The 17,036-nt window shown below is 32.9% G+C and overlaps 1 protein-coding gene and 1 pseudogene across 34 annotated transcripts in view; both read left to right on the top strand.

Annotated features, from left to right (window-relative positions):
• NRXN1 (neurexin 1) overlaps window positions 1-17,036 on the top strand; it is a 1,144,745-nt gene that overhangs the window by 965,460 nt on the left and 162,249 nt on the right. For all 34 annotated transcript variants that reach the window (XM_037745697.1, XM_037745699.1, XM_017548539.1 and 31 more), the window contains one exon: window positions 1,914-2,085. In XM_037745697.1, coding sequence (XP_037601625.1) covers window positions 1,914-2,085 — 172 coding nt within the window. The remainder of the gene's footprint in view (window positions 1-1,913; window positions 2,086-17,036) is intronic.
• LOC108317834 overlaps window positions 5,244-17,036 on the top strand; it is a 12,944-nt pseudogene continuing 1,151 nt past the window's right edge.

Genomic DNA, 17,036 nt, shown 5'->3' on the forward strand with positions numbered 1-17,036 from the left:
CCATGGTAGTCTTGAACTTCCCGGCTCAAATAGCACCCCTCATCTTGGCCTCCCAAAGTGTTGGGATTACACGTGTGAGACACACTTCTGGTTGGGTAATTTAAACAGCTTCAAAGACTTTTAGTATATGTTTTCCCCTGGACTTAATCTTTTCCACTATATTTCTCATGACCCTTACTTTTAAATACATGTCATTGTAAAGCATTTTAGTTTTGTGTAGACTGATTCAGCTAAAACACAGCTAAAGTCCAATGAAAATGCAAACTTTATCCAAAGTCCTACGAAGACTTTTTTAAGATTTTTTTGTAGCTCAGATCTTTTTGTAAGCATACATTATTTTCTCATTTTAGCAGAATTCCTTTTTGCTTGTTTTCAGTAAATTATTTAATTTGGTACATACATTTTTAACACACATTTTAACTCTACAGGAAAATTTTAAAGAATCTCAATTAAGAGACACATAAGTTATCTTTATTTAACAAACATATATGTAGTGTTAAAAATGTGATTCTTTTTTAAAAAAGTTAAATCATCCATCAATCTTAAATCAAAATTTAAAAAGTAAACATGCTAACTTATAAGAAAGAGATCTTTATGTACAATAAGAACCGGGCGGGGGGGGGAAACGCACAGAAACCTTTATGATCTCTGAATGGAGATAATGAGCAATACTGCAAAATAACATCCTCAAATATTTTCCTTTGATTAAGGCAATTTTGTACCAGGTTTTCCATAAGGATCCTCAGTGTAAGCTGTTACTATACTCTGCTGCCTAGTTCAAACAATGATGAGAATCCCACAAAGAGTCAAGAGAATGTGGTCCAGATCTTCCGGTTTCTAACATCCTGATTTAAAACTTCTGCAGGAAAGCATGGACTGTGTGAACTTTAAACTTTTTCCTCCATGTCATTTCTCTCCACTGAGGTTTGATGAAGGGTGAACCACAGACAGTTTGAGGTTATATGTTCTGACAAGGGCCTACAGCGCAGGTATTCTGTGCATCTGATTAAGGGTGAATCCACATGCTTTAAAAATCAACTGAGCTCATGGTAGAGCTGACAGTCCTGTTAGAGAATGCTTCTCAGAGGCAGAGAGCATAGCACATGTTTCTCTTTGCCACCTTATATTGCAAAATTCTAAAGTTAACAGCAACAACTTTATAGTTAGAATGATTCATAATACTGCTTTGCATAATTTTGGATAACTGTGTCTTTGCTTCAACTTAGCTTAGATATAACCTTAGAAAAAGGGAACTGAATTTTAGTTCTAGCACATCTCTATTAAGTTATGTGTCCTTGAACAAGTCTTCTACCTTCCTGTGTTATCATCGATAAAATGTTGATGTTTTATCGTCAATAAAATAAAAATATTGAATAACTTTCAAGTTCTTAGCATTTGATGGTTTTGTAAATACTAAGAAACTGCACTCATTAAATGCCTGCATGCCCCATACCCTTTAGAATGATTTCCGAAATTCTGAGAGCATTTGTCAATAGGCTCTAAACAGACATCATTGCTCTAATTATACCAGTTATTCAAAAGAAGAATTTGGAGCCTCATTTTTCTTGTGAAATGGGAGAGTGGATTAAAGGAACTGTGTTAAAAGCTGTGAAAGAATGTCCTTTTGTTGAGGCAGCTATACACCTTCTCTGTAACAACCTCTGGGAAGAAGGCAGCTCAATTCCCTTGAAAGTGTCCCTTTGGAATATCAATTATCCATGAAAGAGATGTCTCACATTTACCCAAATGTCAAGAATCTTGCTTCTTCTGCTGCATGTAGTTTCTCTGAAGTAAAATTGGAGGAAAGCAGCTGTTTTCCAAAGCACACATTTAAACAATACCTTGTATGTAATCTTTATTACATGGTGACTATCAACTTAATACAACTCTTTATTTCTCCTCCTCTCTTCCAGCACCAAGGAAAAATTGGAGTTAAGTTTAATGTTGGGACAGATGACATCGCCATTGAAGAGTCCAATGCAATCATTAATGATGGCAAATACCATGTAGTCCGTTTCACGAGGAGTGGTGGCAATGCCACATTACAGGTGGACAGCTGGCCAGTGATCGAGCGCTACCCTGCAGGTAAGCAGGTGAATATGTATCGGGGGAAGATTTTATAAAAAAAAAAAAACAAAAAACTGGAAGACAAAGCACTGTTTTGCATCCGTTTCACCAAATTGTGGTTTTCTGAGAAACCATCAACTATTTATTGGACTTTAGAGTCATGTGAATGCAATGCTGTCCTAAACTGTTCTTGCTACAGCGTACAAATGCCATTTTATATGAGAACGTGAAGGCGCACATTATCGTTTGCAAAATTCAGGACATCAATGAAATCAGAAAAATGCACACATAAAAGGCACAACATGTTAAAGCTCTTTTTACAGGATGCTTGCATTTGAACAAAGGAAAGGCTTTGTCAAAAGTCACAAAGATAAAATTTAAAACTAAGGGAAAAAACATTACAATACTTTTTTTTTTCTGAAAGAAAATAAGACCTAACCATTCCTCCAAAGGTGGTGCACATCTGAAACTCATTAAAGTGTAGGAAGCCTGTGAGATAAGTAGAGAAATAGTGAGAAAGCAAAAGTGTAATAGTACCACAAATCAGCAGTTATAAGAACATGTACATAAAAGAAGTTTGTTTTCACTTTCATGTAACCATGGAGTTTCAGGAGGATTCTTTGACACTAGTGCTACTCTTTTTAAGTCTGCAAAATCAATGTCAAGCCATTATTTATAAAATAAAAATTATCTTGTTTATTGTGAATGAGTTTTATCAATAGTATATTATTGAAACAAAGGTGGTAGATTAGAAATTTTAAGCAGTGTTACTTGTGGTTGTATATATTCTCAATTTTAATACAAATATTCCTTTGAAGTAAAATATAAATTTAAAGTATTAAGGTATTTTACTGCAATTATTATCCTCTTTGTATTTCAGTATAAAATAGGTTACTAAAAATATCAGTCTCACTTCTCTGTTCCCCTTTTAGATATAACTTATGTTTTTAACAAAGCACACGATTTATATCGTAGTATAAAGAAAAAGTATAAAAATACATTTCTATTTTACACAATAAAAATGATGACCAAATTGCATATTTAAATTCGTCTATCAGAATTACTTGTTTCTTGAAATAAGTATTTGATAAAATAGTTAATATATTCATTAAGTATCAAATTTCTCAAGTACTGACTCACAATTGTGGAATGAAATGTCTGTGATACCCTTGGACTTTATCTGGTTTATACAATTCTAAATCTTCAAGCCCTAGTTCAAACCTATTATATAATCCTAGTACTCTGCAAATATTTGCTGAATTAAATGTAATAAAAATGCTCTATGACAGAATTCGGAAGCAAGGAAATTAAAATGTCCAGTGCCCGTTATAATACTGGCAAATAGTAGGCACTCAATAAATATTTGCTGAATCGATGTCTTGGGAATTATCACAGTTTTATACTACAATTATGTGACCTATATCCAATAAGGTAAAGTAATGGAAGATCTGAAAGCCAAGTAACCTAAATATGCATGCAATGTTACATAGCTCCTGCTAATCCCTTATTGCATTATGTGAAATCCAAGCATAAGTGTGCAATTTTAATTTTCATTCTTTATTTGTATCAGATTAACATTTATTTATTTTTTTTATATTTTGAGAGACAGGATCTCACTCTGTTGCCCAGAGTGGAGTGCAGTGACACAGTCATAGCTCTCTGTAACCTCAATCCTAGGCTCACACAATCCTCCCTGCTCAGCCTCTCTAGTAGCTGGGACTACAGGTGCATACCACTTTGCCTGGCTAATTTTTTAAAAAATTGTTTTTGTAGAGATGGGGATCTCTCTATGTTGCTCAGGATGGTCTTAAACACCTGGCCTTAAGTGATCCTCCTGCCTTGGCCTCCCAAAGTGCTGGGATTAGAGGCATGAGTCACCATGCCCAGCATAAAATGTGTTTTTAAAAATAATAGCTACGACCTTAATAAAATTACAGAAAGGTGTATTGCTAATTTTCCTAAAATATGGATTAATCACTGCGTATTTGCTGAGAGAAAGTCATCACACTGGATGCCATGAAAATATATAATAGGGTAAGGTCAAAGCTTTGTGCATTGGATGTTGTCATATGTGAATGGTGGATATGAACATGCAAAATGATAAATCTTATTACTATTGCAGTGTGGCAGTTGCCTCTTGAGGCATGGTTTTGTGCTCATAGTTAATTCTTTAAAATTATCTCTATTTAGTAACTTTAAACTCTTATCAGCACTTTCCAAACTGGTATCTTTACCTAGAGTTTATTACTGCTTATGATGAAAAAGGGAAAGTCCCATTAGCTTGGGAAATCAGTTTGGGAAATTCTGGGTTAAACTAAGTTAAAATGTCTATACTTGGATTTTATTAACATGCATAATATATCTCTAAGAGGGAAAAATAAGATGCATTCCTCAAGCATAGATGATAGAAGCAAAGAAATATAGGACACATTACCCAAACATCATTGCATTTTAGTAAATATTTTTTGTCTTCAAAAATTTCTATATTCCCCAATTTTACTATATTTTACTATATTTTCTTTGACTGTGCACATACCAGATAACATGTACTGAGTGTAGTTCGAAAAAGATATGGTTTCTGAGTTCTTGTGTAGCAGGCTAATGTTCAATTTGAATCTGGTAGCTGAGATTGAGGCAGTACTTTTAATTATTTGAAGAAACATTTGTATATATTTTTCTAGATTAATATTTAACACATATAATACTTTATTTTCCATTAAATAATTGTTTAGAATAAGAAACACAATGTAAAAGATGTTTAAAAATAGAAATGAGCAGTATTGTAATAAGTAAGGAGCAAACCTTTACAAAGTTACTTCAGATAAAACTTTTAACATTTAATCGGAGATCATAAAAGCTCTTTTACCAAGATATATTTTAGGTAATATTAATAAACCAAGAGTTGGCAAAGTTGCAATTATTCTGAAGGATATAAGCAAGGAAAAACACAGAGTCTGCTTTCAAGAAAATTAGAGCACATATAAAGAATTTCAATATCTACATATAAAAAGTTAATGATCAATATATAAAGAACTCAGGGGAGTCACCATTATCATCAGATGTTTTATTAATCATCTGCTCTGTGTTCATTTCAGTGTGATGCTGAGGTAGTAGGTAAGCCATGAAAATTTCAAATACATTTGTCTTTTTGGAGCTTCATCTCCAGTGGTGCCATAATGGCTGAATACGAATTTGAAAGAGTATGTCACCTCGATTAAAGCTTTTATGACAAAGTGATTGTAAATACGAGTTCAGTAGCAAAGTCTGGTATATGTGTTTTATGTCAGTTTGTGGTATGGCTCTTTTTATTAATTGTGGGAGTTATTTTTATTAGAAGAGCAGCTAAATTAAAGCTTTTTCCACCAAATACTATAATCAGAGAAGCAGGAACCAGCAGACTATATTTGCTTCCTTTAAAGTGCATGTACTGCAAAATATAGATAATAAGGATTGAAATTAATAATTAGTATAGCATTTAGCCCTCCATTACAGGTTTTGTGGTGAGTGCTTTATATGTAGCAATTCATCTGGTAACAACTCTATACCTTTAATAAAAAGCACCCAAAGCGTTGACCGATGGTACTACCCTGTAATTGCCTGGAAGGCTTTCATAGCGAAACTAATTAGTAGAGGTAGATTTTATGCTCTTTTCATGTATTTAAAATGTTCCTATAGCTCAACAATTCACATTTTAGAATAAATATTGAATTTTCTGAATAGCAGACCTAGTATCCATTATTCTCTATACATAGAGCAAAATACAGAGATAATATTTTACAAACCATTTAAAGTTGAGAAAGCCATTTCTTGGTGCTTATTAGTTAAGGTTCTAGAATGTAATGCATCATTAGTCTCTGATTTGTCCCTAATTACACTTATGCAGCAAAATTTTCTCTCTCAACAAAAATAGAGTTTCTTTTTTCATAACATTAATTCACAAAGCCTAACACATCATCTTGCTCACCCAGACTAAAGATTGCTTTAGATAAATCACAGTTACCTTTGATGATAAACCTTTGAATTTGTTTTCCTACCACAGTATGTCAAAAGATTTCTTTTGCACTTTATACAAGGTCAAATATTCATTTTATACCCAAATTAACATCAAATCAACAAATATTTAAAGGACATATATTGCATAAAAGGAACATACTAAATTTATAGCCTGATTACAGAGATAGGCAAAAAAAAAGTTCAAGATTAAAAATATAACATGTGAGAAAGTGCTAGGGTTACCATATCATTTTTGGCCAATTTCTGAATAAGAAATAAAAGGAAAACTGGTTCCAATGAAGAAGAGATCATTTTGAAGTGAGTGGTATAGTAAGACTGTGAAATCTATAGTAAATTGAAGTTAGGTCTTTGCAAGCATGCATTCATTTAGGAAGGGTTAGCAGGAAACGATAGAGCCAGCCAAACAATTTAGGAAACTATTAAACAATCCAGGTATCAAAAGATAAAGTAATAAAGTAGAATGTGAGAAAATAAACGGGATGAATGCAAAATACACTTTAACACCTAATTAACAACTCAATAGAAGGCGAAACATTCCAACTTTTTAGGCTTTCTCTCTTTTTCTCATTCTTCTCCACCTCTTCCTCCCCACCCTGCCCCTCCCCACTCTTTTAACCAGCAATTATTCAATGTTCTAATGCTGCTGTTTTATTTGTATATATTTTTCTAGATTAATGTTTCACCAGAAATATAATATTTCTAGATTAATAATCACGAGACAGCACTAGGTATCAACGAAATGGAAACTGGTTGTAGAAAGGAACAAAGGAGTCAAAGACATTATTATTCCTGTTTGCCAAAAGATTAGTCTGGTTGGGAGACAAGGAGGATCCAGAAAACCTGGAAAACATGCCAAGTAAAATGTGTTAATTTTCAAAATTAGTAATGCCGCATTTGCTTACTATTAAGTTTAAGGAAAGTCGAAAATGGTGGTCTGGAGTGGTAAGAGAAAGAGATCCTTTAGGATTAAGAGGATCTGAGAGAAAGAGGAATGCTCTAAGACTCTGTGGAGATGGTGTAAATCTTTTTGCATGAGCATACAATTTGTCTGGAAGCACTTATGAGTATTAGCTCTAAACCTTAACTCTGTTTTCATCCACGAAAGCTGGTAAAATATTTCACGGCTCAGGAAGTTATATTGATTATTACTCTAAATTCCAAACCTTTAGTGTAGCTTAGTCAATTAATTTATTTTTAATTCAAGTCAACAAATAATTTATTAGTAATTTAAGTCTCTCTGTTATTTAGAGATTACAGGATTGGTACTGAAGTGTTGGTTAATTTAATGATTTTGTTTCTTTTACATTTGTTTAATTTTTCAAAGTATGATGTAATTAAGGAAATCTACTTTACATGATCACTACATTTGAAGGAGGGAAGGAACATCAGCGTTCTTGTATTCCAGCTCCTTCATTTATCAAACGACAAAATGGAACCTTGAAGAGACCAATTGATTTGCTCAAGATCACTGTTCTCATTAGTCGCAGAGTAAAATCTGCACTTGGGACTGCTGTCTATAAGCTAGGCAACTTCCTTTGTAAAGTCTGGGAAACACAAACTAAAATATAGAAAAATCGTTAGATGCATTCTTAAATATAGCATGATCTATTCTTTGTAACTAAATGTTATTACTTACATGATTGATCCTAACTATATATCAGTCCATGTCACAGTCTACCATTTCTTCTGACCCACACAAATATATATACACACAAGACTATCTTATGAGTATTTAAAAATAGTAAAAAAATTTTTCTTATACAAACCATAGTTGTTTTGTTTTCAATAAAGTTTTGAATCAATAATACTCATTAGTAAGCAATAGTTATTTTCTGACTTTACTGGAGAAATTTTATTAGCAAATTACGTAAATCCTTATGGACTCTTAGAACATTAGAATACTTAAGAATCATTTGGTAGAAGAAGTTTATCTTAAGAGAAGACTTGCCCATATTCTCATTAAATGTATAGATATGAGAAATGTTTGACTAAATTTTTTCTTCCTATAAAAGTAAAATGGCGAAAATATGTATTGTGGAAACTGATAAACCATATGGAAGATTTAAATAATTATTAATAACAAATTTTGAGTAGAGTCCAACAAACATAACAATCAAGGCTTTACACCTAAAAGGTGCTTAATAAATAGTTGTTGAATAAATCTACACCCCTCATTAAACTACTAGGTCAAAGCATTTTTTTTGCTGGTGGTTTTTAGCCAAAATATACTTACATGCATAGATGAATATTTATTTCAATATATAAATCTTTGGTTCCATTGGAAAACTCAAATGTTTACTAACGCTAATTTTCTGTAATAAACCTTACTCTTAGAAATCTGAAGTCACAAACACAGTAGCTGTGTTAGATAAAACAAGTTAAAACTGACTTTTCTGGTTTAATTATCTTTTTCACATTGTTCAGTTTTGATGGGAATTTGAGGCTATTCCTAAAAATGAAACATAATGAACTTTTTAATTAAGTAATATATTGAATACATCTTCCTAAAATTCTGAGCTTAACTTCAGAGAAATTTTGTCCAGGGAGATGAAAAGACATAATATATTATCAGACTTTTTACTTGTTCTTACTTTATCAATGAGTTGGATTTTTTAAATATCAGAGTTTTTACAGTTACTGTAAGGCAACCATGTTAGCATTTTTAAATTTTCTGATAAAAGAGACAGAAAGTTTCTCTTATGGTTTGGTGGGTTTTGGCATCATTTTAAACTACACAGGCTGGCAAACATGAATAATGCAGATGTTTTCTAAGAGTTGTGGTACAACAAAAGTAAAGGGTATTAAATCAGCTAGGCTAAACTGCTTCGTTCCTTAAATTGAAGTCTTATAGTCTGTCTGTAAGTTGACATTTTGTTCCATTATTGCTATGTATTTATGGAAAGTTCTTTGTTCCATTCCAGGAAACTTGTCAATGAGATCCATCAGTGATTTTCAAAAAGTTCCCTTGTATTAGAGGCTAAAATACAGGATATCACAGAGCCAAATTAATAATTGTCTATATGATAAGACAATTCTGAAAGCTCAGTGAGATCCAAACAGGCCCTTTTCTTTTCTGTTTTCAGAATATGCTTATTTTTGCCACCAAAACAAATGCATTATTAAATGTTTATTGCTGACAAAATTGAAATAATCTGAGAAATTAGTTTATTCATATATGTGTTGGGTATCTGCTATTTGGGTACTATTATAAATGACATAAAGACATATAAGTCAAACCTTTTCTTTCCCGAATTCTCCTAGTACTTTTTCGACTATCACTTAATCCTTTTTGTAACTGTGTGGAGAGGATGGGTTCCATTATGAACACTATCAGAAACCAAGAGTTCAAGAAAGTAGGATAGCAACTCATGGGTCTGTATTCGAAGCTAAACTTAAGCTTATTTGAAAATGAATTACATATATTTTGAAACATTTAATGAATAAAAATTTGCTCTGTTTTGCCAGTTTTTAATGACCTTCTTTTACTTTGAAAAGTTCTCAGATTCTGAGAACAAATTACTTAGAAACCAAGCGATCAAATCAAACTGAGAAATGTTTATTAATCATTATTGTGTTTAAGAACTTTTGCCAAGTATATCTTATGTTGTAATATACAAATAGCAGTCCTTCTAAATGATTTTCATAAAATCTCCCCCTTTAACTTCTCGTCTGTCATTATGGTTTCCTATATATGATTTTTTTAGCAATTTAAGGTCTTATCATAATAAAGGGATATACTTTTTCCTGAAAAGTGTTCATAATAGCATTATTATCATTTTAAATGTGTGGCTAAAGATATTGGCTGAGATTATGTTGAAGGACTTTTCTCTAAAAATATGGATAATCAGATTAATGAATCTATCTACTGGTTACAAACAATGAATTAATCATGTCAGATTTAAAAAATTAATTTTCACTACAAATGCAAAAATTTAGCCTTTAGGAAATGAGGTGGAAACAAGTTATAAGAATAGCTAAACATCAAAGACCAGATAAAATGATATTTAAAAGGTGTTTTAGGAAACTTCAGATGGTATTTGCAAGTATTTGGTTGATTTTAATAATATTTATATTTTGTAACACTCTTTTATAATTTGATTATTATCTGAAAGTATCTTTATCATATAATTTATAATTAGCTGAGTTCAATGGAAGAGAAGTCACATTCCCAACTCAATGACAAGTTTTTCTCTTAATACTTTCTCAAACACTCTTACTTCTTATTTCTTCAGAAGCTTCTTATTAAATAGCACAGGTATATTTATTTATCTATATTTATAAGGATAACAGGTAATAACTAGTATTTTCGTGCATGATGAACAATTTTTAAAACTCTCCCATGTGATTTGTCCCTTCTCAGCTTTAACGCCATTATTCGAATGCCAACTATGAACAAGTCTCATGATTTTCATGCTATTTATATTTTTCTATTATCTACCTATTTTCTTATCTTGTAAGCTCAGGAATAAGTTGGTTTTAATGTCATTTAATTTCTAATAAACAAATGAAAATGCCGTCAAGAGGAGGCAGATTACCAAAAAGGATAAAATTTCATACACTGGTGGCAAGGCCTTATGCAGAGTACATTTTAGGTAACTGTATTTAGTTTGAGACATTAATCTAGATCAACTTTTCTTACTTCCTTTGAATCTCTGCCTCCATAAGAATCTAATAAAGTGGAACATTCTGGCCAGGAGCAGTGGCTCATGCCTGTAATCCCAGCACTTTGGGAGAGACCAAGGTGGGTGGATCACCTGAGTTTGGGAATTCAAGAACAGCCTGATAAAAGTGGAGATACTCTGTCTCTACTAAAAATACAAAATTAGCTGGGCATGGCGGCTCATGCCTGTAATCCCAGCTACTTTGGAGGCTGAGGCAGGAGAATTGCTTGAACTCAGGAGGCAGAGGTTGCAGTTAGCCAAGATCACACCGTTGCACTCCAGCTGGGGCAGCAAGAGGAAAACTCCATCTCAAAAAACAAAAGCAAAAATAAAAACAAAGGAGAAAATTCCATCCACAAAATTATATTTGTGATATGTAAGGGTTGCAATTTAATATCTTAGGCCAATTTACCTAGAATTCATAACCTCTGCTCTAGGTGGTCTTTGAAGATATTGAGATTCTAGAGGAAAACGTAAAGTCTATGTAATGAACTTATGAGGAGGAACCTCCTCCTCTCCTAATGAAACATACTTCCAATGAAATGTGGCTGCCCTTTACTAACCCTTGCTAATAACTTTCTAACCACTGATACAGCCCTCTGGGTGTAGCCTTTACTAACTCAGATATTTCTTTTTCTTTCACAGAATAAGGCCAACTTTTGTACTTCCAGTTTAGAAAAATTGTTCTCCAAAATGCCATTATCCTTCTAATAAATGTATTTTAGGCACTGATCATATACTTGATATAATTATAATATTGGGGCATTATATAACAAATATCCTTAAAAACAGAATGCATGGTTTAAGAGTTTCCTTTGGAAAGATCTCTCAATAAATCATCTGATGACTGTGAAATGTGATGGTGAAATAACTGTCCAATATCATGAAGATAAGTATTGCTATCAATGTAACATCTCCATAAAGTACAATAATCCACCTGTATTCATTGAGGAATACATTCCAAGACTCCCACTGGATGTCAGAAATCACAGATAGTGTCAAAACCTATATATACTATGTGTTTCCCTATACATATATGCCTATGATAAAATTTAATGAATAAATTAGACATAATAAGAGATTAGCACCAATAACTAGTAATAAAATAGAACAATCATAACAATATACTATAATAAATGTTCTGTGAATGTGGCCTCTTCCTCTCAATCACTCTGTTCCAAAATTTCTTATTGTACTGTATGCACCCTCTTCTTGTGATCTATTGATCTGATAACCTAGATGGCTACTTATAAGTGACGAACAGACTATAATGTGGATACACTGGACAAGAGGATGATTCATGTCTCAGGAGGGATGGAGTAGGATGGCCAGAGATGTTATCATGCTACTCAGAATTTAAATAATAGGTTTTTAAATAATAAAGTTTTAAATTTCATGCCATTTATTGAAATGGCATGTATTGTTTTTTTCTGAAATTTTCCATTTAATATTTTCAGGCTGCATTCGACAGTGTGTAACCTAAACTGTGAAATAAGAGGAGACTATCATATTACCATTCATTATTAGGAGAAGTTAATAAAAACCTTTGCATGTATTTAGGAAACTTATTGATGTAGTATAAGAAAATACTACATCATTCTATATGATGTAGTATCTTAAATTCAATAGAATACTGATAATCCTTTTTGTTTTTTTTTTTAACAAAATAATAAATATCTAAAATCAAAATTATTACAACTAATGAAGTTAGGTGAATATAGGAAAAATACACAGTTAAGATTCTGAATTCTAAAATACCTAGATATAACAATTAAATCCACTTTGGGCACTATTCAAAGTTCATAATTTTTTAAAAAAGAAAATTTAGAGCAAAGATCAACAAATTTTCATCATAAAAGGCCAAATATTAAATATCTTCGCCTTTGAGGACCACTTGATCTCTGTCACAGTTACTCAAATCTGCCATTGTGGCTCAAAAGCAACAATAGCTAGTAGGAAAATGAATGGGTGTGACTATGTTCCAATGAATCTTTATGTACAATATTAGGTAGACAGTAGTAGATACGTTTGACCTGTAGGGCATACTTTATTGACCTCTGAGAGAGAGGCATGACAAAAAAGCATAAGAACTAATCTTAAAAAAACTCCCAATGGCCAGAACTAGAGAAAATTGAGCAACAAAAATGAATAGACATGTTATTGGATTATAACCAAAAGAGTAAAATAAACATCTATGAACACATATGGATATAAACAAGTGATTGAACAGATACAAAGATAGATACACAGACAGAGAAGCAGCGACAGCTCACCCATACAGAAGAATTACAATTAGTAATGTAGAAGGATGATGGAAAAAGGAAATCATCGTTAGAATCCCAATGTAAAAATTGTTGAAGTTGGAATTCCCTAATAGATACCAAAATAAGTGAGAAAAAGTTTGAGTAGAGTTTAGTAATTTTTGTAGCCTAAACGTATTTCCTCCAAGCAGAAGTGTAACTTTCTTCAGAAAAATTCAGCAGATCACCTTTAGTGATCAAGTTAAATATCACCAATAATGAAAAATATTGACTTCATGAACCTTCTGATCTGATATGCTAAGAAAGGCTCCTCACTTGTTTGGTATTTATATTCTCAACAAAAATTTGTAAGTTCTGTCTAAGTATGACAAACCCAAATTGAGGGACATTTTACAAAACAGCCAGTATTCTTCAAAAGCGTCAACTACATGAATTACAAAAAAAGACATGTCTGAAGGGAAAAGGGAAAGATGGCAGTTTAATGCAATGTGGGATCTGGGTTAGATCCTGCAATAGAAAAAAGGCGTTAGTTAAAAACTGATAAAACCAAATAAAGTCTATGCTTTAGTCAACAGTTTATTATCAATGTTACTTTCCTGTTTTGAGAACTGCCTAATAGTTATTTTATTATTAACAGGAAAAGAGCTGGATGAAAGGTATTTGGAATTCTCATTCTGTAAGCCCTTTTTTTTTTTTTTTTTTTTTTCAAAATAAGAGTTTAGAAGAAATAGTTTCCACCTAAAAACACCTTTTTCTAGAAATAGTTTCCACCTAAAAACACCTTTTTCTCAATTCTACATGATATAACAGTTCAGAAAAACTAACATAAAACTTAATGCCTGTATGTAACTGTAAGTCAGTTGCATTTGTTGTGAAAAAATTATATATTTTTTTCATGTTCATGTAGCTATTAGAAAAGTAGATTTATTCCTTTTTCAAACAATCCAAAGGTATAAATTAATCTCATATTGGAGTTGGTTCTTAATTAAGACAGAATGACATAATAAATGTAAAAACCTTTTGAAGTATGAAGGCTTTAAATAGGCCATATATTAAAATTTAAATTGTGACAATGAATATTTCGCATCAAATTTAGCCTCATGTGTAGAGTATTTCTCAAAGACAGACTTTTATCTTAAACATTTTAAAGTCTGCTTTGTTTTTAGCCTTATGAATTTAACTGTGTTGAAAAGCAGCTGAATTTACCCCTCCCCGGAAATTTGAGACTGACTTTCCTCATGTTAAGTATTATTGAGGTAATGTGTCATCTTGGGCATATTATCTATCTTGGTGGCCCTAATATTGAAAATGTCCACTGAGAATCCAAAAAGAATATTTCTAACATAAGCCTGTCTCGATATTACCACATGTATTTCCAATGAAGTGTTTTTAGCAGGATTTATGAGATATAAAATTAGACAGAATAGAGAAATATTTAGTTTTCATTTTTCTAGATAGTGTCACCTAATTGATAACAAGCCATAATAATTTATCAGGGTCACCTTTGCTGGAGCATTTTAAAGGTCCAAGTAGAGTCTTCAGTTCTCTCATTTATTATTTTTATTGCTCAGGTTGGCAGAGGACTTGGATGAGAGTGCATTTTGTGGTTAGAGGCAAAACAAACCAAAGGGAGCCTTTTTAAATGAAAAGATTTGCTTTGCTAAAAAAGAGAGGCAGAATGGGCACCATCACAGTAGAAAGCAGACCTGGGGATAATTAGATGAGGCCTGTGCTTTATGGACATAGAGTTCAAATAGAATGTTAAATCTGTCAAATTGACTCAATAAAGGAAATTCATGTTGCACTAGCATTGGAGTGAAGAGATAACAGAACTCATCCAAAATTCCAGACATTCATAGAATCTTTTGAAATTCCTGCTTGTTTGTAAGGGCTAGTATCAGAAACAATGAGTCAGACATGCACTCTATAGTCGGCACTCTATATGGGACACTATGCTAATTATTTTACACCATTATTTACAAACATTGCATTCACACTCACAAAATCTTTATAAAAGTGCTAACAGTATCTTCTTTTGATAAATGAGCAAACACCAGGAGGTTCAGTTACTTGCCAACATCATATATTCTAAAGCTTACTCCAGTGCTCTGTAGGATTATGCAATGCTGCCTAAGAATTAAGTCTTAATTCTCCTAAAAAATAACTCATAAAGTGTTATTGCTGGTCCTCAACAGATCAGATGAGGCTGAGACCTTTGTTGTGCTGAGGTTCTGATACCAGTGGTTCTTACTTCTTCTATTCAGATCTGTAAGGGCTATTTAGGGGTCCTTTGTGATTAGAAGCATTTTCATAATAGTGTTCTTCCTCTTTGCTGGTTATTCTTTATCTAGATGTAGAAGTGAGTGCCGAGTCTGCTTGCATACTCCTCTTAATGACCAAAATTGCTATAGGAATATAGACCACACATCAAACGATCAAACCAGACATATGCTTCAAACTTAATGCAAGTTAAGTGTGAAGGTTAGCATGAAGGTTAAGAGGGAAGATTCAAAGCCACACTGTGTGGGTTCAAATCCTAGTTCAAACACTGATAAAATGTGTAACCTTTTGCCAAGTTCTTTAACCTCAATTTCTTAATCTATAAAGTGGGGACAATGATAGTACTTACCTCATAAGGTTGTTTGAAGTTTAAATGAGTTATTAATTTCAAAACATAAATTGGCTTAAAAAAACCTGGTAAGTAGTAAGTACTGAATAAAAGTTAACTCCACTATTATTAGTCAAAATAGTTTAGTTTTGCAATCCTGCAATTGCAATAGTCACTTACCTCCCCATCTTAGTTTGTATTTCTTTTGGGAACAAATTTGTTTTCTCTTGGCTGTTAGACTTCGGTTCACATACACGGAGACAAACCTTTCCAAAAACTTAAGATTGTCCCTCCTGACTCTGGCAGACATGTAATTGCAGCACCACTTCTGTCCCCAAGCCCACTCCAAGCAAAACACTACAGAGACATTACTAGGAAAGACACAGTTCAAATGAGTGGCACAAAATATATGTTCTGTACAATTTTAGAAAATAGAGTGGTGTGCGATAATCAAGGCTGATTTCACTGAAGAGCAAAATGTGGGCTGGGTGCTAAGGAATTCATTTGAAATTTAATAAACGAGCATTAGAGAAACCATGCTAGCTTGCGGACAGGGCACTGCGTACAGTTAGTCAGCTTGGGAGCTGCCCCAGAGTCCCAGCAGAGGGGATGAGTAGAGGCTGAAATACAGGCTGTGCTTGGGTCTCCAGGTTATCTGCATTTCCACAGCAAGATTCCCTGAAAGAAGAGCTGTGCTTGTTTGTTTGTTCATTGTTATTGTCACCAAGCATGTTGGGCTTGCCCAAGCCTTTGCCTAAGCTATAACAATCCAGGGAAGTTTTCCTTTTTTAATTTCCACAGCTGCATCCAATAATTAGAAGATCATAAAAATTATCATACAAACAGGCATAGTTATCAGAAAAAAAAAGAAACGCTATTATAGTTACTCCTATATAACAGGAACAAGCCAAGATTTTAGAGGCAATCTGAAACATTTGTCACCTCTTGTAATATGCAGTGCTTGCTGGTGGAACTGAGACTACTGCCTGCCTTTTACTTGGAGAAAGTACAATCAGTCTGAGTTAGTGATTATGGTGAGGTTCTGAGTTTATTCCTGTTGAGGCATTTATTCCTGGACTGACATTATTCTAACGATGCAAGGCCTTTTCCACAATGGGGCTTCTTTTCCTGTTATCAGCTATAAACCATATACATTCCTCTCCAGTCTCCATTATTTTAATCCATCTGGTGTGCAGCCAAGATGTTTATCTTTTTAAAATTGCTTTCATCATATATTTCCCTGCCCCTCAATTCTTCAGTGACTCGTCAAAGTAGACTATAGAAGAAATAAAATTTGCATGGATGAAGAAAGATGTATAATAGGGCTCAGTGTCCTTCTGTGAGGTCTGATATTTTACATTTTGGAGTCTCTTTCAGATTGTATTTGTTTTGTTTCTATACATATAGTTTTTTTTTTTTTTTTTT

Source organism: Cebus imitator, unplaced genomic scaffold, assembly GCF_001604975.1.
Source record: "Cebus imitator isolate Cc_AM_T3 unplaced genomic scaffold, Cebus_imitator-1.0 Scaffold209, whole genome shotgun sequence".
Taxonomy (NCBI): domain Eukaryota; kingdom Metazoa; phylum Chordata; class Mammalia; order Primates; family Cebidae; genus Cebus; species Cebus imitator.